General features: G+C 40.6%; 1 protein-coding gene across 1 annotated transcript; it reads left to right on the forward strand.

Annotated features, from left to right (window-relative positions):
* Nucleotides 1-443: 443 nt before the first annotated feature.
* MTCH1 (mitochondrial carrier 1) lies at nucleotides 444-22,565 on the forward strand. The gene is made up of 12 exons (XM_054980536.1): nucleotides 444-623; nucleotides 1,739-1,823; nucleotides 3,504-3,610; nucleotides 6,435-6,512; nucleotides 7,264-7,321; nucleotides 8,374-8,425; nucleotides 9,315-9,374; nucleotides 16,145-16,238; nucleotides 17,097-17,144; nucleotides 18,626-18,693; nucleotides 19,426-19,501; nucleotides 21,313-22,565. The coding sequence occupies exons 1-12, from the start codon at nucleotides 465-467 to the stop codon at nucleotides 21,382-21,384; spliced, it is 957 nt and encodes a 318-aa protein (XP_054836511.1). The 5' UTR covers nucleotides 444-464; the 3' UTR covers nucleotides 21,385-22,565.
* The last annotated feature ends 432 nt before the right edge of the window (nucleotides 22,566-22,997 follow it).

The following is a 22,997-nucleotide window of genomic DNA, read 5'->3' on the forward strand; positions in this document are numbered from 1 at the left end:
CTCTCAGAACTGCCCTGCAACTCTAGAGGAACATCCAACAATAACACTCTACAGGGTTTAGTGTCATCTTAAGAACTGCCAGGAAACATAGTTGAAGGAAAACCAGCAGTTTTCTGGTCCTAATTTCCGCATACTCTCCTGACCCTATCCTTCCATACATAATGGTATCGCCCAATGGCACGTTAGCACTGGCGGGGAAGAGAAGAGGAAAAACGAGTTCCTTTCCCGCTATTATCAGCATCGACGCACTACCCTTTAGCATCTCTATGGCAGAACCCCTCTGTATTTTGCATTGGCTGTTAGTCCGGAAGTGTCGCTAAGGCCTGAAATGACGTACAGCTCTCTAAAGCGGCCCGTTGCCATGCGTGACGTGTGACGCACACATTCCATGACACGGAGGATCTGGTCATGTGGCCGTGTTTGTAACCGGAAGTAGGCTTTCTTCTTGTGCCTGGGGAGTGGGGATGGCGGTCGCCTCTGGTAGCCCTGCGGCGCCTCCCCCCGCGGCTGGGCCGGGAGCAGGACCGGGCCCGGCGGAGGGGGCGGACGCGCTGTTCGTGGCATTGAGCGCTGGGTTCACGTCTCTTAGCCACCCGCTGCTCTATGTGAAGCTCCTGGTGCAGGTGCGGTTGAGTGAGAGCCCCAGGTTGCCAGTTCTGCGTGCACGGGGATTAAGCCTTTCTGTAGGCAACTGCCTCTCCCTGTTTCTCAGGAATCGAGAGGCAGAACCTGGAATCGCGAGGTCTCAGCCTCTGGCCAAGGCGAACTAATCATCAGTGTGGAGTAGTGCTTTGAAGGGTGGGCTGGGAGGCTTGGGTTCAAATCTCGCTTGGGCATGAAGCTTAGTGGGTAACCTTGGTTCAGTCACACGCTCCGCCCTAATCTGCCTCGCACAGTAAAGTGGAGGGTCTAACTTGAATGTCGCAGAACATCTCTAGGAATGATGCCATTTTCCTGTCATTCCTGGCTTGTTTCCAGGTTTTGTTGTACTGTTAACAAAGCTTCGCAGGCGTTTTAAATTACATTGCTCCTGTAAAGTGGCTACTAAAATGTGGCAAACTGTAGAAATTTTTTACATTTAGGTCTGCTTGTGCACAGGTGTGCTGGTTGCCACATAGTACTCTGCTTCCCAGCCAGCCACTTAGAATGGCAGGTGGGAATACTTATTTACTGGTGGATATTCTCACAAGCAATTTTCCCTCAGGAGGACTGCATTTATGGAATGCTAGCTGCTTTAGCATAGTAGTTAAGTGGTTGGGCTGCGAATCAGCACTCTGCTGGTTTGAATCCGCTACTGCCATGAGCTCAGCAGGTGGCCTTGAGTAAGTCACTTCTCTCAGCCCCAGCTATATTCTAAGACTAATAATAATACTGACTGTTGACTGCTCCGAGTGGGGCACTAATCTGTCTAGAAGAATGGTATAGAAGTGCAGTTAGTATTATTATTAGTGGGGCACAACTGTGCTTTGTCCCCCAGAATAGCTTGCGCTAAACCTACATATTGATTGTGTGTGTTCCTTTGTAAAGCAGAATACAGAAGAAAGTTTAGTGGGACTTTGGACTGGTGAATGAAGAGTTTTTATATTTGTGAGGGAAACTGAGCAATCTTTCTGCTTCATAACTGAGAGCAAATGGGAAATGTTCAGGTTCTATGTAGGGTATAGTCATATGAATAAAGATCACTGTTTGCAGAGAAAATGTGCAAGGAGAGGTTGCCTGATTGATATTTCTTTTAAAGGTCGGGTATGAGCCTCTACCTCCAACTGTTGGGAGAAACTTGTTGGGGAGAAAAGTACTATACCTACCTGGCTTTTTTACTTATGGTGAGCATGTCCTAATAACACAAGTAGGATTTGTCCATTTCCCAGTAAGGGCAATGTGAAGCTCAAACCCAGTTGGTAGATCAAATGTTCATATGACTCAGATATATCCCTGTGGCTTTAACAAATGTTTTTGTTCATTAAAAAGTTTTCTGCAACTTTGTCAAGAGGTGAGTTGGTTGTCTTGATGTATAGGTCTTGTGGGTATATTGCTATTTTCTTTTACCCCTTTTGTACCACAAATGGTTTCATAACAGAAACAAGGGAAGTTTAATATGGTCTGTGGAACAATTAGTGTGAGAGACAGTATAATTTTTTGTGTAACTGATAACTAATTAAGCCATTAAAATGTGATATGCCACTACACAGCACAGCTTTTTATTTTTAAGACATCATTCTAGATGTGTAGCTTTCTTATCTTTTAGTTACAAAACAGATCTTAGCTTGAAGGACAGACCCATTTCCTCAGTATCATGTTAAGGGTTGCTTTCTGTGAAAGCGACACATACAAAGCCTATGTGATGGCTGAGATTTTAACGCATAACCTTCTATCATGCCATTAATGGAGAAATATTGGCATCTCTTAGAAGTCCATTAGTAGTCTGTATTGCACAAGGTGAAGTACCTCTTAAAAGGGAGGGAAAGATAATCAGTAGAGTAGCAATATACTTATGTACATTGCTGCTTCATTAAAGAATTAGTTTTTGAAATCGTGCTGTATGAAGGATGGTCATCTTTCTAACTGTTCTGCTGTTGGACTGGTGTAACTGTATCTTATTGTTATCCAAATATTACAAATCTGGTAGCTTTGTTATTATTTTATTTTGCTTTCTGGTTGCTATACCTTATATAGTAAACATCTCTTGATCAACTGAAGGACTAAATAATATGGCTGCTTAATAAGGATTATTTTATATCATTGGTTTCTTAGCATGGTAGCATTTTTTTTCATACTCCAAGGGCTGGATCCTTCCATTTCATTCCATTGTTCCTCTGGTGTAAAGAATCATGTGCTGATATTTTTAAAGATTTATTTATTTACATTATTAATCATCTGCCTTTCTCATTGAGACTGAAGGCGGGTTACACAGTGTTAGTCAATATGATCAATGGTTGGGACATTCAGTAAACAATACGATAGGGTATGGGTTGAAGAAATTTGGAAAAAACAATCAAAAAGGCTGCTTGTGTTTGAGGAATATGCAACTGCAAATAAATGGTAGAATCCAACCTAAAATTAAAAGTTATGGAAGATGAGGCAGTCTTAGTAGTATTGGAGCAGCTAACTTCAGAGGTGTTATAGTATATTAACATAATTACAGTATGGGTGCTCTAAGCTTTTCCTTTATCTGACCAGTTTATGATTATAATAACTTAGGCTCTATACAATTCCTTTCAAAACATTTTGCAGATTATAACCTGAACCCTTTGGGGTGGAAGGAGGCAGCACAACTAAGCACGAGTTAAAGGACTCTTCACACTCTGACCTAACCCAATAATATCCAGTGTAACTCTTTCAGGTAGGCTGACCACAGTCAATAGACTAGTTGAAAGTGCCAGGGGTTAACTCCAATTTATAAAAAGCCGTGGACTCTCCGATACGTATTTCAGGAGGATTTTTGGTCAGTTGAAAGTTAGCAATCCAGAAAACTTCTGGAGTAACCATCATCTTTTATTCCCTAGCCAGACACATTGTGAAGGTGGATGGGAAAAGGGGCCTGTTCCGTGGCCTTACTCCTCGAATCATCTCTAGCACTTTATCAACTGTAACTCGAGGGCGAGTGAAGAAGGTAAGGAACAAATTTGCCTTCCAGAATTGATATATGGACTGCTCCAGCTATGAACTGCTCCAGCTATAAAAATGTTTTTAAGTAGTCTTGGAAAGAGCAGATATTAAGAACAGCAGCAGCTGCTTGGGTTGTGATAATAGCTTCTCTCCTTCAACCAAAGACGACAAATCATTTTGTAAATTGAGCCTCTCTATGCATGCTTTTGACTGCTTATTTTGTGAATATTCTGAATCTTCAGGGTTTTTTGATCCCAGGCAAATGCTGATGGCCCTCCTGGACCATATTTTAAATTAAATAAGTCACCATCAAATAGGGTTCTCAGGTTTCCAACAGACTGCCAGTGGTTTGCCCTCCTTTCTGCTGATCGCCAACAATCAGCAGGAGTTGGTAGGCTGCCCAGTGATCTCCTGCTACTGGCAGGTAACCTGGGAAAACACTCTCTGCACACGTTCCCAGTCATTGTGCTGCCCGTGGGAGTGTTCCCGCGCTTTGCTCAGAGCTGATTTAAGCCTCAAATGGGGTGAAATAAAGCCCAAGAGCACTCCCTATGACATCACTTGTAGAAGGGCACATGCATGAAGAGAAGAAGTTGCTGGGGAGACCTGGCAACCCTACCATCAAATGGTTTTGAGAATGTCTGAAGATCTTCAAACTCACTAAAATAATTAGGTGCTGATCTCCTTGAAGTGATCCTTTATTTCCTGTGAAAGTCTTAGTTTGAAACTTCTTGGCCTGTTCCACTTTTGCTAGTGGGGCAGTTGATTTCACTATCCTAATCTTCAATGATAGCACCTCATTAAGGATGGGAGAAGTGCTGCTCTGTCTTCTGCCAAGATAAGTTGGCTGCCTTCCACACCATATCCTCTTGCTGTGTACAAGAAAGCTCTAAAAGCAAGGCAGCTCAGTACTGGCTGATTTAATGTACATTTAGGACATGTAGCAGGCTGCCTCCTCTCTCCCTTCTGTGTGTTATTTAGAAGTGTGGGGGATGGGGAGACTCATGCAAGCTCCTCCAGAGCTTGGGATGCAAACTTTTTCATGCTGTGATTTGCTGCTTCAAGTACTTGGGGATCAACAGAAGATCCTCTGCGGGTTTCCCAGCTGAGAGCTTCAGAAGGGAACAGCAGCTTCCTTCTCTGTTTTTGGAAAGTGGAAGTTGTTGTTCAGCAAAAGCATGGTGAAAAGGGTGGAGGGGGACATAACTGTGTTTGCCTGAGTTCAAATCCCTGCTCCAGCACTGGGTGGCTTTGAGCGTGTCACTGTCTCACAACTGACTTACCACTGTGGCTTGTTTGGAAGATAAACTGGGGTGATCTCACCCCATGTGTGCAACCCTGAGCTGTTTGGAGGAAAGGCAGATGTGATAACCTGTCCTCTTACCCACAGATACAGAGTATATTGACTAAGCAGGGCTCTTGACCATTGCTTGTACAATATGCCAAAGTTCTATAATCTGGTTAGGCGTTGTGCTCAGAGATCGGGAAAACAAAGTGGAGGGTGTTCTAGGATTTTTTGCAGTTTTTCCGACAAAAAAATAGGACATTTGGGGGGAGCTATGGAAAAAACTTCCTATGAAATATTTTCTCTTTTGGAATGAGTGACATGCTTTTTAAGATGGAATCAGAATCATAGGGTTGGAAGGGACCACTAGGATCATCTAGTCCAACCCCCTGCACAATGCAGCAAATTCACAAATACCTCCCCCCACCACACACACATTTAGTGACCCATACTCTGTACCCAGATGAGGTGTTAATCACTCAAAATGTGCTGTACACAGGTTTTTATGTCTAATGTATCCAGCATTAGATAATAATTCCTATACCCTTACATAACACATTTTTAAAGATACATTTGTTTAGTTAATATACATAATACATTGTTGAAGAGTTCATTATTTTAAGTGTTAAATTCAGTATGCAGATATGGAACATGAAACTGTTTTTGTCCCAATAGATCAAGATTTTTAGCTGTGTTAGTCTGTAGCAGTAGAAGAGAGCAAAAGTCCAATAGCACCTTAATCTTATAGGCGCTACTGGACTCTTGCTGTTTTCTTCCATCCCAATAATACACTTCCATTTGTTTACTGCAAAAGTTGTTTCCTATTTTCAGCTTTAACTTTTACCTACCTCTCAGATGACAAAAACTAAAATATGTGTGGCTTTGTCTATAATTATGTTCCCACAATGAGGGGTAATTCCAAATCCTTTTCATACTCAGTAGTCTGCTGCAAAATGAGGCATTTTCACTGTCAATCTTCTCCATCAGCCAAGGGCAGGCAGGCAGAATGATTGGCTGAATTCCTCCATTTCCCAGGTTGCAGTGGGGGAGAGGGATCACTCATACATGTTGGTCTGATTCCCCCTTCCTGTCAATTAATAATGTAAGGTCTCTCTCCCCTTGGGATCTGATTGGTGCAAGGTGTTCAGGAAAAACAAGATGCTGCCCTGCGAGGCAAGCCCAGTGCCTGCCTGCTGCTAGAAGGTACAAAACGAAGTGAAATATACAATTTTTATGGTGGGAGGGTCTCATTACAATTTAGTTTCCCAGATTTGGTTCAGCATTCTGGAAGCTGCTTTAACAAGACAAAGCAGCAATTTCTGTGTGTATTTTCAGCTCGTTTTTTTCCATTATGCTTGTTCATAAAGAGTGCAGCAGTATGCAGCTCTTTTCTTATGCATTGGGTATATTCACAATTTTGTTTGTAGAAAACAGAGTTCTTGATAGTGCTGTCAGTAGCTCATCGCCAGGCATTACTAATCATAGAAAGATAAGTGAAGGGAAACATGTTTATGGTCTTTCTGCTTTCTCTTCTATCCCCCAGGCCTTTCCTTTGGAGGATATGGAGCATGTTTCAAACAAGGATGATATGAAGACATCCCTCAAGAAAGTGGTGAAAGAGGTGGAACCCACTTTTTTTGTACTTGATAAGAGCAACTCCATCTAACAGCTTTACATTTTAGTGAATAAACAAACGTGTTCAATGTGGAGGTTGATCTGTCCCTCCTTCTGATGACAACCTGTGTGAGTGGCATGAAATCGTGAATATGAATGCTTGCTCCAGTAGGTTTCTTGAATAGTAAGTAAGCATGCGTCCTACTGATATATTTTCCTGTGATTATTTAAATGTAGTCTTGAGACTGTTTAGCACAGAACATATATCTTGAGTTCCCCTACTAACAAATGGGGTCAGTCACATTTGTTTAAGAGCTTTACTTACTTGGCATTCAGAAAATGAAGTAAAATTATTTAAATAATTATATATAAAGCTAGAAGGCTTGGAAAGCTTTCCAAGAAAATGAATATTTGCCTTGAGACTGAATTCATTATACTTCTGTAGTCTCGATGTACAGCAGAGGCAAAGTTGTCCATGTTTCCTTGGCTTCTAATTACAGTTCAGCTTCACAGTCTCATTTATCTGAATAAACTGGGATACAGTTACATTGGAATGAAACTATGAGAGAAAGGGAATGATTTAAGATAATGAAGAGACCATGGGAATTCCTACATTCTGTGTAGCCACACAAAAAATTTTCTTGTTTGAAAATAATTTAAGATGCGTTCTTTTAAAATCAGTTTCCCCATGTAACTGATTGTGGAGTCAGTTGTAGCCAGAAGGTGATTTGTGATGTGTTCTGTTTATATTTTATTAGACCTCCCATGAGATGATGATACAGTGTGTGTCCCGAGTTATTTCTCATCCGCTGCATGGTAAGCTTGTTCAGCCCCTTTCTCTGCTTGAACATTAATCCTGTAGCTTGGTCAAGAACCATCAGTTTTTATTTAGTCTTGTGTTACTCAACAATGTGCTTGGAATTTGAATCCATTGGCAGGGCCATGGCTCAGTGGTAGAACATCTGCTTGGAATGTAGAAGGTCTCAGGTTCCATCCCTGGCAGTTCCAGTTAAAGGATCAGGTAGTAGGTAATATGAAAGAGCTCTACCTGAGACTCTGAAGAGCCACTACATCAGCCAAATGGGACTTCCCAGACTCCCCACTCCCATCCCTGCACAAAGTGTTCCCTGAAATGCTGCACCTGGGAGACGAGGGACCCTCAGAAGCACCATGACAGCCAAATCGTCTTCCCTTTCCAGCTAGTGGAAATTTACCATGGGATCCTAGCCACTGACTGGGTAGCAAAAACTGTCCAGACACTTGATTGTGTGTTTGAAATGCTTGTTCAGGCTACTCCTAGACTGCCACTTAAAAACAGAATGATGTTCATAGAAAAACTATTTTCCTGATCTAAGCTGCTGCCGCTTACGCGTTACCATTCTGCAGCAATTATATGAAATCCATTATTACTGTTATGGATTCCAGTCAGGAAACCATGTAATAACATAAATGAAGTCCTTGAAAGTCTAAAGGTTGGACCCTGTGAAACTTTTCTGCTGATGCTGGTCGTTTTTCTTGAGTGCAGAAGGCCTTGTTTTAGTAGAAGAGTTGCTTTCATCAGCAGGAGGTTTCTTGCTACAGAGAGCACAAAGAGAAATATTTGTAAGTAGCAGAAAAGGGTTGCTGTTCATCTCTCATACCTGTGTTGAACCAAATGTATACAATATAAGAACAGTGGAGCGGGGAGAGAAATTGGTGAAAATCACATACCCCTTTTCAGGTTTACTGTTATAGAGGACTGCTGGCTTCTGTACCTTGATTCTTAATGAGCGGAGAACTATATCTGATGAAATGTTGCCTTTGTGTTGGAGCCGTGTTCATAGAACTGTGCGCAATTGCTTCTTTGTTCGTTTCTGTCTCTTTCACAGTAATCTCTATGCGTTGTATGGTCCAGTTTGTAGGACGAGAAGTGAAATATAGGTGAGAATCTCTTGGTATTCTTGAGTTCGATGTTTAAAATAAACACTAGCAAGGATTGTCAGGATGGATTTTCTAGGCTGTTGCACAAAATTTTGCGACACATGTTGTATGGGGTACTCATACATTATGGGATCAGCTGAAAAATTTAACAACTCATACTAGACACAAAAAAGCATGCGTTTCTAAGATTCCTTTGCATGAAACTTTTGAATAAATGACTTCTGTGTTTGTGCTAAATGATTGGAGCTATGGTTAAATCTTTACCTTTAGCACACTTCTCTTGAGAAGGAAAAATAGGCATATCTTTGAGATGTAGCTTAACAGAATTATGCTAAAATTTACATCTAAAAATGCCACCAGTAAGTAGTTTTCTGCTGTCATGTTTGACCCTTCTGAAAGCTTAGGATTTACTTTAAAGCAACCAGAGCTTTCAAGAATGGAAACACTTTTGTTGCTCCTTGCTTCCCTTGGTCCATACAGTAAGATTATAGCACTAGTGGCTCTTGCTCATGATGAATTTGCATGTGGATTATCAGGATTTGTGTCCAGTGGCACCTTAGAGACCAACAAGATTTTCATATTACAAGCTTTTAAGAGTCAAAGCTTCCTTCTTCAGATATCAGATGTCTGAGGAAGTAATTTTGTAAAAGTGAAAAAAGCTTACTCCCTGAAAATCTTGTTGGTCTCTAAGGTACCACTGGACTCAAATCCTGCTATTTTACTGTAGACCAGCACAGCAACCTACTGGAAACTATCCAGATGGATTATGTCTAGGAAATGTGTACGATTGTTCTTTCCCAAGTGGAAGGATGCTGGTAGCAGCTGCAGTAATCTGCATACTCAAGAGAGGTGTGAGAGCCTTTCCCTGAGCCTTTCTGTTTCTCAACAGGGGTATACTGAGCTCCATTAGGACAATTTTGAAAGAAGAAGGGTTTTGGGGATTCTTCATGTACGTGAGTCTATCTAAATTCATGGCAAATGTATTTAACTTGAACCTGTTCTGTTGATTTTTGTGATCAAGCATTACATATTCAAGGTGGCCTCAATTCCAAAATAAGAGTGTACTGGCGGAAGAGAAAGTTGCCGTCTCCATTCCTTATAGTTCAAGTCAGTAATGTTCATGATGGAATACAGAAAGGACTTTTGCCTAGTGTACATTATGACAAATATGAGCACAGTGGTTTTTTTACTATTTCTCATCCGTGGATCATCTCCCTTCATAAACTCAAAGAGCCTATGAAGGAAAGGAGTGCAAGGTTTCTTATTTAAGTAACAGAAATCACTTTGATTGGCTCAATCAAAACAGCAATAAGGAGATTAGCAAATATTACATTATCTGTGATTGCTTTTACATCAGCATTAAGGTGGCTAAAATTTATATGGGCAGTTAATGTTTAGTGGTCTTTATAATGACTTAAGTTCTATCCTTTTTGGTTCACAGACCTGTAGGATGGAGAGATCTATATTAGATAAGAGACAGAGCAAAATCCCAAGCTTTCTGGCTGCTATTTATGACAAATCTCCAGTTTGGTGATAATATTGAATTACCAGTGGTGGTTCAATTTTACATGTACATGTACTGTTTTAGTCCTTCTTTGTAACAGCAGAAAATCTTAAAATATGACTGCTAAAGAAGTTACTCATCAGGATGGTCTGGTGAAACATCTATGTTTTTTTGTTTAAAGCGCTCCTGTATAAAAAGAATCCTGTAATAAAAGGTAGTCATTTGGCTTTTGAAAGAATGAGGTACTTGGAACAGATGTATAAAAGATACACAGGCAGTAGCAATCCATCTGGGCAACTGAAACACAGAGTGATGTCTGTGACTGGCACAGTGCGAATGGAAGCAGGATATTCTGTTAGCCCTTTAGGCAGTGATTATGTTCCTTGCTGACATTGAATGCATATTTAGTAGCAGACAGTAGCAATTAATTGGAAGTACATTAAAATGGTCTTCTAGATGTTTTGTAGGCTTGTTAAAAATTCGCTAAGAAGAGCAAAGAAGATCTATGTTTATTAACAGATGTACTCTGTCAGGGAAAAGAATATAATGTCCCAATGGACTCTTGAACTTGTAACATTTAATAAATGATTGAATAGTCTCTATTTTTCCTTGTATAACTGAGAGACATATTCTGTTAAATTTCAGCATATCAGAAATCTTCCAAGTCTTCTTTATGCTGTCGTCGTTGGAGGATCATGGTGATGCTGCTTGTTTGTTACCAAGATCTTTAGCCATAACCAGTTTCCCAACTAGTTTAAGTATTAGAAACCTTAAGATATTTAGTGGATTAGCTAATAAAATATACTTTATTATTAATCATTTAAAAAAAAATTCCAAAACATTTTAATTTGGGACTGTTCCAACCATACTGCTTTGAAAGCACCAGTATTGATAAGCTGTAAGACACCAACAGTTACAATGATTTATAATCATGCTTTCTTCCGTTTATATCTCTTGTATCCAGGTTATTCCTAATCTGGTTCAGTAAAATTACAGAATCACAAATATATCCAGCCATCATTCCCAATGAGGAAAACGATCAGGAGGAGGGGGTGGGACATTTTTCAAGCAAACATCACCAAATTTGCAGAGATCCTAGCTTTTCCTGTCCGCTAAAGACCCCATCAGTTTCAGGATGATTGGACCAGGGTTCAATTCTGTGGACCCCAGAACAAGCTGCCCCCCACTCTCCATTGTGGGGGGAAACATCCCAAGGCTTTCCAGGGCAAAGAAACCTTAAGCAAAAGGGCAACCCCTGGCCATTATCCAAAAGCCAGTTCCAAAATGCAAATCCCAGTGCAAGCTAAACCAACAAAGCCCACCAGAACCAAACTGAAGCAAGCAAACCAACATCAGTATCAAAGTCAGTAAATTAAAGCAAGCAACTGCTTAAGCAACTACCCCCCGCCCAGAACAATTCTTAAAAACACTAACAAGCAGCAAAGCAAGCAACTCTTGTCTTTAAAGCAACAACCTCAAAAAAGCAATCTCCCCCTCCCTCCCAGAACTGCTAACAACTCTTAGCAGCAAAACTAAAAGCACCCTCCAACAGCAAAAGCAATTATTAAACATTGGCTAAGAAATAATAATAACATTCAATTTATATACTGCTCTTCAAGACAATTTGATGCGCACTCAGCAGTTTATGAAGTGTTGTTATCCTCACGACAATCACCCTGTGAGGTGAGGGGTTGAGAGAGCAATAAGAAGCTGTGACTGACCCAAGGTCATTCAGCTGGCTTCAAGCGGAGGAGTGGGGAATCAAACCTGGTTCTCCAGATTAGAGTCCCACGCACTTAACCACTACACCAAACCTTGCCCCTCCCTCTTTCCCTATCACCTCCCCACACAATACACCCTCCCCCCCGCAACAGGAAGAAAACAGGTCTTAGGACTCTCAAACCAGGTTCAGTTACAGTCAGATCCTCAGGTGACCCTCCTCAGGAACACACTGGAAAGCAGCTCTCAAGTCTTCCTCCAGGCAAGCAGCAGCTGCAACAAGATCAAGGCAGCAGGCAGTAATCCAAAGGCAAAGAGAGCAGGCCAGAGGAAGTAAGAGCAGCACTCTCACAGTCCAGTCTCTCCATAGCCTCCAGAGAAATCCACACAAAATGAAGCTTGATCTGAGCCAAGCCTGTCTTTTTAAAACTCCTTGCAGTTTTTGAAAAAGGCGGTCTCCCATCAAAGTATCCCCTGATCGTCCAGACTGCTCAAGCTCCTGCACTGATTGACCTCTCACTCACTCCCCCTCCTCTGGCAGGAAAAAAAACAGAGAAAGAAAGGGAGGGAAGCTTGGAGATGCAGTCAGTCATTGACTGCAACTGCGCTTGCCTGATAAAACCAAATGCTCTCAGTATCTGGCCTCGCAATTTTATTCAGGATTCTCTGATGTGAAATTGGTATAAGCCTATGAGATGGCGGTGAAGGCTGTGAAGAAGGAGTTTTATACAGCCTCCATCACATCAGCTAGCTCACACCCAGCAAAATTGTTCAATGTGGTTCGGTCACTAGTCTCCCTTCCAGGGGGAGGCTGCCAAATTCAGAATTTGGACATCAGCTGTGAGCTTTTGGGAGCTTTTTTGTTGAAAAAATTTTGTCTCGCCACTGTGACTTGCCAGCCACAGTTGATACACTGAAGGAACTTGAGACCCCTTGGCCGTCTTTAGGGCCAATATTTGATCAGTTCAGTCCACTCTCCAGGGAAGAGATTGACAGGACCCTGCAATCAGTTAGGCCCACCACGTGCCCCCTGGACCCATACCCATCGTGGCTGGTAAAAGCCAGTGCCAATGGTCTGCGGTCCTCGTTGGAAGCCATTGTTAACACATCCTTGGGCACTGGGGGTTTTCCCGGGCCACTAAGGGAAGCCGTGGTGAGACCTCTCCTGAAGAGACCATCACTGGACCCTACTGAGCTGGTCAATTATCACCCAGTCTCAAACCTCCCGTTTCTGGGAAAGGTGATTGAAGAGGTGGCGGTGGGACAGATTAAGGGTTTTCTGAATGATGTCTCGACCCTAGATCCCTTTCAGTCCTGGTTCCAGCCAGGACATGGGGCGGAGATGCTGCTGGTCACCCTCACGGACGACGTTTGCAGACATCTGGTCTGAGTTGGTTCAGCGCTGCTGATACTGGATTGTCAGCAGTGTTTGACACAGTTGATTACGATCTTGACTCACCGCCTCGCTGGAAGCTACGTTGAGGGGTTACAAACTGACCTTCCCAACGTCCAATACCTAACAAATTTGCAGGGGACATGGTCCTCACTGTCCTCCGAAGACCCCCCCAAGTTTCAGAGAAGTTGCACCCCAGGAAAGGCATGATGCATGGGTCTCCCCCTTCGTTGTCATTTTCTCTTCACAGTGGCAAAAACGGGGCACTCTGCTGGAAACTACGTTGAGGGATTACAAACTGACCTTCCCAATGTCCAATACCCACCAAATTTGCAGGGGACATAGTCCTCACTGTCCTCCGAAGACCCCTCCCCCAAGTTTTCAGAGAGATTGCACCCCGGGAAAGGCATGATCCATGGGTCCCCCCCTTTGCTGTCATTTTCTCTTCATAGTAGCAAAAATGGGACTCTCTGCTGGAAGTGTTTTGAAGGGTTAAAGCCAGAAGGAAAGCCAGAAGGAGTTCAGACAGCGTTCACTCCCTGCCTCCGTTGCCAGGGGAATTGACTGAAAGGCGCCAGACTATCTGGCTTGACAAACAGCTGATGAAGGCAACGAACGAGGCTCGCAACTACCTCCACTTGTTCATTTAGAATGGGGCTTCACGAATGGCTTGTTCGTGAACAGACAAACAAGCTGTTCGTAGGTTTTTTCCATTCGCAATGCTGATCGTGCCCATGTCTAGTTCTGACTCCTTTGCCCAAATCTTCTTGTTGCTCTCTTGTTAGGTCTGCTGGACTTTCTGATGGCATCTCTTCCAAGTCACTATATCTTTCTAGGAAATCTCTGGCCTTTTGGACTGAATTCAGTCTAAATTGGTTTCTTTATGTAAAATCACACCACCTGAGGTGTCCCATAAAAAAACAATCTTTTTCTGTCTTAATTTCTCCACCAAAAAGTTATAATATTTTCTTTTATGTAGAATTCTGATAGGAATTTCTTTCAAAACAATTATATCAATATTGTCAATGTTTTAGTTTCTATTAAAACGTTGTTGCAGGACCTGCCCCTTCACATTCCTTCTTACAAAATTAACCAGTGTGTCTCTTGGGACATTTCTTATTTTGGCAAACCTGGAACTCATTATATATACTTTGTCATTTTCTAATTGCATCTCTTCCTGCTCACAATCTAAAAGATAGCTAGAGCTATGACCATCTTCTCTCTGATATCCTCCTCAGCCTCCTCTGGAATTGCTCTAAACCTCAAGCAGCATTCCTTTTATCTCATTTCCAATAAAGCTAAATTATCTAGCTGCCTTTCCATCTGTATAAAAAGTGTTCAATTTATTCTCTAAGACCGACCACCTTTTCATTAAACTAGTTCACCTCTGCAGACACTTGTTTCATAAAGTTTTCCAATTTTTTAAGCTTCATACGAAATTTCATCTTTTAATTCAACAAACCATTGGCCATTCTTTTTTCAAAATTTCCCATTTTACTGCCCAAGTCCTTCCCCAAATTTTCCATCTTATCTCCCATTTGTTGAAACCATTTCTGTCAAATCGATTGGCATCATTTTCTCTGCTAATTCATCAATAGATCCCCGTCTGACTGTATTTTTTCTCATGGCCATGATCAAACAACAGCCAGCGAAAGACCTGCTCAGTTACAGCCTTGAGATCTCACTATTTTCTCTTTACTTTCTTTAAGTTCAGGTCTCATCACTATGGCAACCAAAGTTTCCATCTCAAAGTCTCTTTTGTTGTGCATTCCTTTAAAGTATACAAAAAGTCTTCACACTGCAGTCTGTATTCTTTAGATGCCAAATTTAACACAGACACAGATTTATCACAATTTCAGAAATAAAAAACCTTTGCAAGATTATTTTTCCCTCTTTCATCTCCAAACTTAAACTCTTAGTCTAAAATTCTTCAATGTGACTCCTCCTCACTAGTATTAAGCTGTGAAGTCTCTCGGCTCTTGCCAAAGATGTCAGCCCTGCATTCCCTCACCAGAAGTTCCTTGGTATTATGTTTCCATTTGGTAGATTCTCCACCAATAGAAAATGTATCATTCCAGTCAACTGATGATAATATTGCTGTACTAAAACACTTATTGTCCTTATCCCATGCCTATACCACCATAATAGTTAAAAAGACTGAATATAAAGAAAGTGTTTAATCTTTTTAAAGATAGTCTGTATACATGGTAGAATTCCTAGTGAAATGTTACATATTTCTGTTCCAAAGCAAACCACATTCTCTCCAGTTTTGTCCGTTGAATAATGAACTTCAGTTGGGAGCATAATAATGAAGGCTGATATTCCAGTAACTTAAGCCTCCCCCCTTTTCAAACTTGTACTGTTATTAATATTTGTAGCCTCTTTTTTTAAAAAAAATCATTCCATTTATACTAGGTTGAATACACACAAGTATATACCAAAGGATGGCTGATTCCGCATATGTTGGATAATGCACTTTCAATGCACTTTATCAATCGTTTGAGGTGGATTTTTTGTTCCGCACACAAAAAAATCCATTCCAAATGATCTATAAAGATGATTGGAAGTGCATTATCCAACGTGTGTGGAATCACTCGATATCTTGACATGTAAAGCTGTCATTAGTATTTATGGTATAGTAACATTTTTCTTGACATGGGTAGATGCTATGGAAACTGATGCTGTACTCCCTGCCATGATAAGTTACCTCTTGGAAAAGATTGCATGTATTTATATTGTACCAAATTATACTGGTCCATTAATATTATAATGATTTGTTCCTCAAAAATCGCCTGCTGTGATATCTCTTTGAAGTTCTGCATTCTCAGTGCACTAACATCTGGTCTGGGTTCATTTCCTCCTTTTCTCCCCTCAGGAACAACAGTTTGTACACAAGTGGGAAACTTTATGTTGTTCTTTTTTCTATGTTGGTGGCCCAGATATTAATGCAGTTCTTTAATTCGGCATTTTATATCTCCAGTATGTATTCTATATTCTAAATATGAAGATTATCACCTTACAGGTATGATTGCTGACTCTCTGGACCCTTTGAGGTTAATTCAAGAGTTCTTTTTTAACCCAATCTTTATTCTTGTTTTCCCAGAGGTTTAATTCCTCACATTCTAGGTGATGTTGTTTTCCTGTGGTGTTGCAACCTTCTGGCTCATTTCATTAACACCTATGCAGTGGATGACAACGTAAGTAGTAGCCTTTTTGAATTGTATTGGGTCAGATAGTGCTTTTATCATGAATGAGGGTCTGAAGAACTTAGTGTGATTAATGGTTTTTTTAAAAAGATGGGCAGCCAAAAAAAAGTGCAGGAAATAAATCTTCACTCACTCATTAAGAATCTGGTTGAAGATTTATGAAGCTGATGTCAGATGAAGGTGTATGCTATCAGAATTAAATAAACCATAATCTTGTTTTCTTTCTACCATGAGCATAGTAATGACAAAAGTGATTGTAATGATCAATTTTTGCTTTGTATCGGAGCTTCAAAAGTTTGACTCCTCACCATGAAAAACCCTATGGATGGATCATCCAGCTGTTTCTGCCCTGTGCATGTGGTTTGTTTCAGAGACAGCATTGCTTGCTCAGGTTAATTTTCTGTTTAATTTACAGCACAGAGTCCAAAGAAACAACAAAACACTTAGACTTATTTTCCAAAGCTGCTTGTTAATATGGCTCATGAAATCTGTTCTCTCTTGTGCATGGCATCAAATGTTAGGCCAGGTGGAGTGTGACCAAAAGGTTTTTCTATAAAATAGCAGGCCGGCCGCATAGAATTATGTAATGAATCTGTGGTCTTGTCCTTCCTTTTAGAGGAATTGTAATTGCAAAAGTGCCAGCTCAGTGGTTGCCTTTTGACTGAGGCTCACACAAGTCAGATATTGGTCATTTTATAGCTCTGAGAAATCCTCTGCCAGTTTGTGTTTGGGTGTGTGTGTTTTGTTGTTGTTTGGTTTTGGTAGCATTATGGTTTACTGAATCTTCCTGTTATTTCTTAATGCACACGATGGTCTAAGCATCAGACAGCTCTGGTCTCTTTCTTTTAGTTCAACCAAGCCTCTGTGATCCGGAGTTACACCAAGTTTGTAATGGGGGTATGTAAACAAATGTTCCTGTTCTGAAGTTGCCAGATATTTGGTGGCTTTTTTGTAGATTTCACCTAGGTAAATATTGTGCATACTCATGTATTCTCTAGTTTAAACATTGATGGCAGCAGATGATTTTGGGAGGCATTTCTGATTTGGAATGTTTAAATTGTTGGCTTTTGATACTGTAGCTTAAAGCAGTGCTTGCCCTCTTGTACTTGAGAGTTGTGGCATACTTACCAGTCTTTTTTGAGAAGTTTATCACAACTCCCAAGTATGAGAGAGTATCAGTTTATGGCAGGTTATGTATGCTCCGCTTCTTTACCTTTGCTGCTAGTCTGTCACCTTTTCCCAAGCTGCATAGCCTTGCAGAGTCAGGCAAGAGTGCAGACTAACTTAACACCATATGCAGGCTCCCTGCACCACCTGCTTTTGTTCAAGAGTACCCCCAATTGCCACTAGCTCTGCCATTTGTTCTTCAGAAAGTTTGAGTTCTATAAAAGGAAATAATCATTTGCCCTTTAAAATCTGGCCAGCTTGACACGTTTCATGTTAGATGACTTAAAAGATCTGCATTTGAAAGTAGTTCTTATAACTGAATGCTTAAGTGCTGATGATTATTGTTGCCTCTGACTGTACTCCTGAAACTTGGCAGGTCAAGCTGCTTAAGCTTGAGAAACAGCTGTATTGCCAGGGCAGGTCTAAACAAACTCATGATCAACTATATGCAACATCTGGGCTGAAAAGCAGCCATTAAACTTACCCTCTTAGTATGTGGGTTTCTTTCCAAATATTCCAGATTTTTAATAGAAATCAGTGACTGAATACTGAGAATCAGTGTGGTGTAGTGGTTATGCTGTTAAGTTAGAATCTGGGAAACCCAGTTTCAATCCCTGTTCTGCCATTGAAGCTTGTTGTGTAAATGTGGGCCAGTCATACTTTCTCAGCCTAACCTACCTCACAGGGTTTTTGTGAGGAAATATGGAGGAGAGGAAGATGCTGTAAATCACATAGGGTATCCATTGTGGAGAAAGGCAGGGTAATAAATGAAATAAATAACATTTACTTACAACATTTACAAGATATGCTTTCAACCAAATTGTCTCCTTGAGGTGCCTTGCAGTTTCTCCAATAAATATTGCTAAAATTTATAACTATAAACAGTGAAAATAACCAATAATGGAATACCGAAACAATAGCAATAGCATAAAAATAGTTAAAAGGCCAGTACTGTAGGCTAACTCTTCAGTCAGAGGCATACAAGACGTTGCTACTGTAGCTCTCAGTGCTAGTTTTGATGTGTATATCAGGGGTCTGTTACGTTGCTTTCCTACGTAAGTGACAGTTAACCAGCCTCTGTTGAAAAGGTTGCCCTTAGAGGATTCAATACGTGTTAGTCCTTTCCAGTTTTCTTTCAGTGGTATGGATTTTTTCTGCTCGTTTTGTATTCATCTTTGCAGAAGAAAAGCCTTAGACATTCTTTGTTTCAGATTGCTGTGAGCATGCTGACGTACCCTTTCCTTCTTGTGGGAGATCTTATGGCAGTGAACAACTGTGGGTATGTGATTCTGCTTTTCCCCCACCCCCCAACAGCTATCCAGCCTCTCAGAGGAAAATATAGTAAGTTGCTTCCTGTTTGGCAGAGTCAACCAATAGCTTTCCCATGCCAGAGAGCTTAATACTTTCACACATAAAATGGAGGAGAAGAGAACAATGTAAGAAAAACATTAAAATTGTTCCCTTTAATTAAAAAGGAAAATATAGCCTCAAGCTGGTGGATTTGTCAAGGATATACATTATAAGGCACAGCCCTGAAAGGTTTAGGAGGATGAGAAGGGATGAGAAGCTGACTGTGTGTGTGTGTGCGTGTGTGCGTGCGTGCGTGCGTGTGTGCGTGTGCGTGTGCGTGTGTGCGTGTGTGCAAGTAATATCTCAAAGATATTTTTGCTAGGACAGCTTGTATTTATAAATACAACACAGTCTGTATGTGTCTTTCTGAATTTAACAACCTTAGATTTTTTGTAAAAGAGGCTGGTGGCTAGTCCAACAATAGTAAAGTATCTGCAGTTTGTGGAACAGTCAGATAGTGTGTGTTGCAGTTTTAATGACACTTCCTTAGTGCAGAAACTTAATCTGCATTGTGCTTAAGTTGTAATTGAGTAAATGAGTATCTAGATGCAGATAATCACCCTATTTATGCTCAATATTGTATATGCACTTCTGTTCCTTGCTCCCTCAGTAAGCTGTTCCCTGTGTATTCTTCTTCTTGACTGCTCTCTTTGCTGTGTAGGTTATGTGCCGGTCTCCCTCCATATGCTCCTGTTTTTTCCTCTTGGATTCACTGTTGGAGACACCTCTGTGCTCAGGTGAGCAGCAACAACCTTTACTCTGAGAAGTGAGTAGACAGAGATGGTTTCTTAACCATCCCTTCTGTAATACAGTAAGGGGAAAGTATGTTGGCTTTCTTGTTCAGAGTGGGATTAGATGACTCCCAGATGCAGGCAAACCTGTCTTTGTCTCATCTACACTTGCAAGGGATTGTCTTCTCTTAATTTCAGTGTCCAGCTACTGTTCCTTAGCTTCAAAATCCTGAAACTACACGTGTTGCCAGCAATTTTTCCTTATTTTTGCCTTTTTTTCAATGTGAGTCTTCCTCCCCCTCATCCATAATCTTCCTTCTTATTCCCAAGAGTTCTACCCCATCCCATAGTGGAGATCTGTTCTTGCCCTCCATTCTAACACCCAGCACATGGGATGCTAACTTTACTAATATTTGAATGATGACAGAAACACTTGCATGCCAAAGGAAGCAAGTGTGCCATTTTAGAGGTTGTTGTTTTTTGTGACTGCAGTGTTCCACTGAATAAAAGGTGTGATGTGTAGCTGTCATATTGCAAAATGACGAAGTTTATGAACCTGTGTTCCATTGATTTGCTCCTCTGCTGTATTTCAACACTAATTTACCAGTTCATTGCTTCTGCTACATCCTGTGCTCCTTTTTCTTGATCTGTGTGGAGATTTTCTTTCTTTTTTTTGCTGCATTTATCTGAGTGACTATATAAAATTGCAACACATTTTGTTGGTGTGAGTGCCAGCCTTTGTGGTTCACAAGTCTGCTCTTCAAGCATAGCAAGGCTCAGATTTGGTCTTCCTGGACAGTACAGATTAACAGTAAAATTACTGTATGGATTAAAGTAATTTACTCAGCTCATACATTTCTTTAGTTTCACAAACTACTCCTCTTTCCTTGGAATTATGTTATTTTTCCAGTTGAGTGAATTAACCAGTATATTGCAAGGTAAAAAGTCAGATAAGTTTTATAAATGGAATATTATTTTGACTCAGTGTCTATTATACTTTGTTTATAGAATTGGACGATGAATTTGTAAAGATCTGTGTTCAATTTTTTTTACTAAATAAATGTTTTAATTAAAATTATGTAAAATAACTTGGCAGTAAAAATCTCTTACTTGAAGTTACTTCTCAGTAACTTCTAATGCCAAACCATAACATGACTGAAGTCACTGACTTTTCCTAACATGGATTTTATGCAAAAGCTTTAAAAGTCATGGTTGGGAATGAACAGTCTCTCTGATTCCTAATCACTGTAAGTGTCCAACTTCTTGCTAGTTTAATGTCTCTAGGAATAACATTTTTAAATGTGTCAAGAAGAATTGTGAGTCTTAAAAGCCATTCTTGAGATGATTGTTGAATAATAAATTCTGGGCTTAGAAGGCTTTCATTTCCAATGTGAAGAGCAGTATTGAAAAGTTGTCCAGGTAAAGGCAATGGGGTTAAAACCAGCTGAAGAGAGGTGTAGAGCGTTTGCTACTCTTAATATTTACTTGGGTTTGACATGAAGGGCTTAATGATGTTAAGAGGCAAGCATGCCCATTTATATCTTTTTCCTCTGGTAGATAATATAATGCAGTCATGTATCTATTTTGGTCCATTAATCCACTGAAAGTGGCACATTTTTACCTTAACATAGTCACACAGGGCCTTGGACTTTCACTCCTGATCGCAATTGCTAAGCCTTCGGCTTCAGGGTGCAGCATCCCTTTGTGACTTGGCTCACATGGTCCCTGAAAGGACTCCTAGCAGCATTTAGGAGACTGGTCTTGGGGATAGATCTCTGTAACCAATTCCCCTAAATCTTTTCCTCTTCTCTTCCTAGGGGCAGCTGTTCAGAGGCTCCAGCTTGCTTTTTCGTAGAGCATCCACATCAGCAACTTTTCTTTATGATTAATCTTGGGGGAGGAGGGGGCGGCGGCAAACAGACTGTAGTAGAAAGGACACTAAGCTTGTTTGACATTTTCTGATTTTTTGAGGCAAAAAACAAAACCGTCTTCTCCCCAGCAGATTGGACTGGCTTTCTAACTGCACTGGGATTATTGTAAGATTTTTGCTAGTCAGAGGAAAGGGGCAGCTTTTAGTGCTGAATCTTAACCTTTCTCCTGGGTGGTGGAGGTGCATGTTGAGGAGGCAGCAGGCAAGGCTGGGTTCCTGTGCTGCTGGCAGCCAGGCATCAGGTGGGAAGAGAGCTTGTCTCAGGGAGACAACAGGTGGAGTTGTCCCCATGGTTCTTGCTTAGTATCATAGATCATGAATGTTGCTCCTGTAGGAGAAAGTTAGATTTATTTGTGAGCTGTATTGATGCAGCATTTCTAATCAATAAGGGAGTATCTGGAATTTGGTGGCTCAGTTTTGTAATGCACATAGGCATGCTTTTCATCTGTTCACTAAAGATCCAGCAACAGATGATCAGAGATGGATTCTGAAGTCCAGTAGCTTCTTGTACAGTTGCAATACTGTGGGGAGTGTCTTAACAGGGTTGTGTTAGAATCAGTCAGGTTACAGTGCTGCTGTGTATAGACGTGTAAAGATGTTCTCCATCCTACTTACCATGGTGCTAGTTTGTTGTGTTTTGTGTGGATGTGTTACTCAGTAATTCCAAATGCATTTGTTTTTGCTTGAGCAAAGCTTGGAAATGCTTTCTGGGTCCTGAGCAAGTACATTTATTTGGTAACGTTGCATACAGTGAAGTGTGAGATATCAGCCTTGTCTTTTCTTCTGCATTCTTGGATAACCCAGGAAGAAACCTTACATCTGGAAATCTGCAGGAATTCCTGAAAGGAATGAGGTCACATTGTCCAAATTTGGTATCGCTAGTCTTTTGCTTCTGGACATTGCCATTTGAGTGGATAGATTTTTTTTTTAAGCCTTGGAGATCTCACCTGTTTAGCATATTCACACATGCATTTGACAGAATGTAAAAGAACTCTTGTAGAATCTGGAATGATAGCTGCCTCCTTAACCCTTTGACTCATCAATTTAATGTGATTTTATGTTAAAGGTAAATGCATAGTCTGTTTTTGTAACAGATTTAATTATGAGATGACTTCACTCTGAAATAAAGTTATAAAAATATTTCTCTTGAACTTTCTATTCTCATGTATGCGCTGAAGCCCGATTGTAAAGTCTTAATTTTTTTAAAAAAAAACTTGTTTAAATATGATGATATATTTGGAAATTATTGCTGCTGTATATCCACCCTGTTGAGAATTTATTTATTTAAGGTATTTATATACTCTACCTACCAAGTCTACTTTCAGTCTTTATAGGAGTTAAAATGTTTTACTTCTAGTACTAGTGTTTGACAGCATGCAAAACACCAGGGTTTTTAAATCATAATTTTCCCTTATCTGTATCTGATTCATACAATATTCAGGTGGTTCCGTTCTTCCTTGCATTGTGTGTTAAACTTGATACTGTATAATGTTTACAATAGAGGAATCACGATATCCAGCCTGGACAATGGTTGTGAAGGCAAGTTCTTCCTGGATGGTTGTGCTCGGATCC

Source organism: Eublepharis macularius, chromosome 5, assembly GCF_028583425.1.
Source record: "Eublepharis macularius isolate TG4126 chromosome 5, MPM_Emac_v1.0, whole genome shotgun sequence".
Lineage (NCBI taxonomy): Eukaryota > Metazoa > Chordata > Lepidosauria > Squamata > Eublepharidae > Eublepharis > Eublepharis macularius.

Bases quoted from the DNA above. Each gene is read 5' to 3' on its own strand.
- MTCH1 (XM_054980536.1), top strand. From the start codon at position 465: ATGGCGGTCGCCTCTGGTAGCCCTGCGGCGCCTCCCCCCGCGGCTGGG. The intron at 624-1,738 runs GTGCGGTTGAGT...TTTCTTTTAAAG, and splicing joins ATGTGAAGCTCCTGGTGCAG to GTCGGGTATGAGCCTCTACC. The intron at 17,145-18,625 runs GTATGTAAACAA...TCTTTGTTTCAG, and splicing joins ACACCAAGTTTGTAATGGGG to ATTGCTGTGAGCATGCTGAC.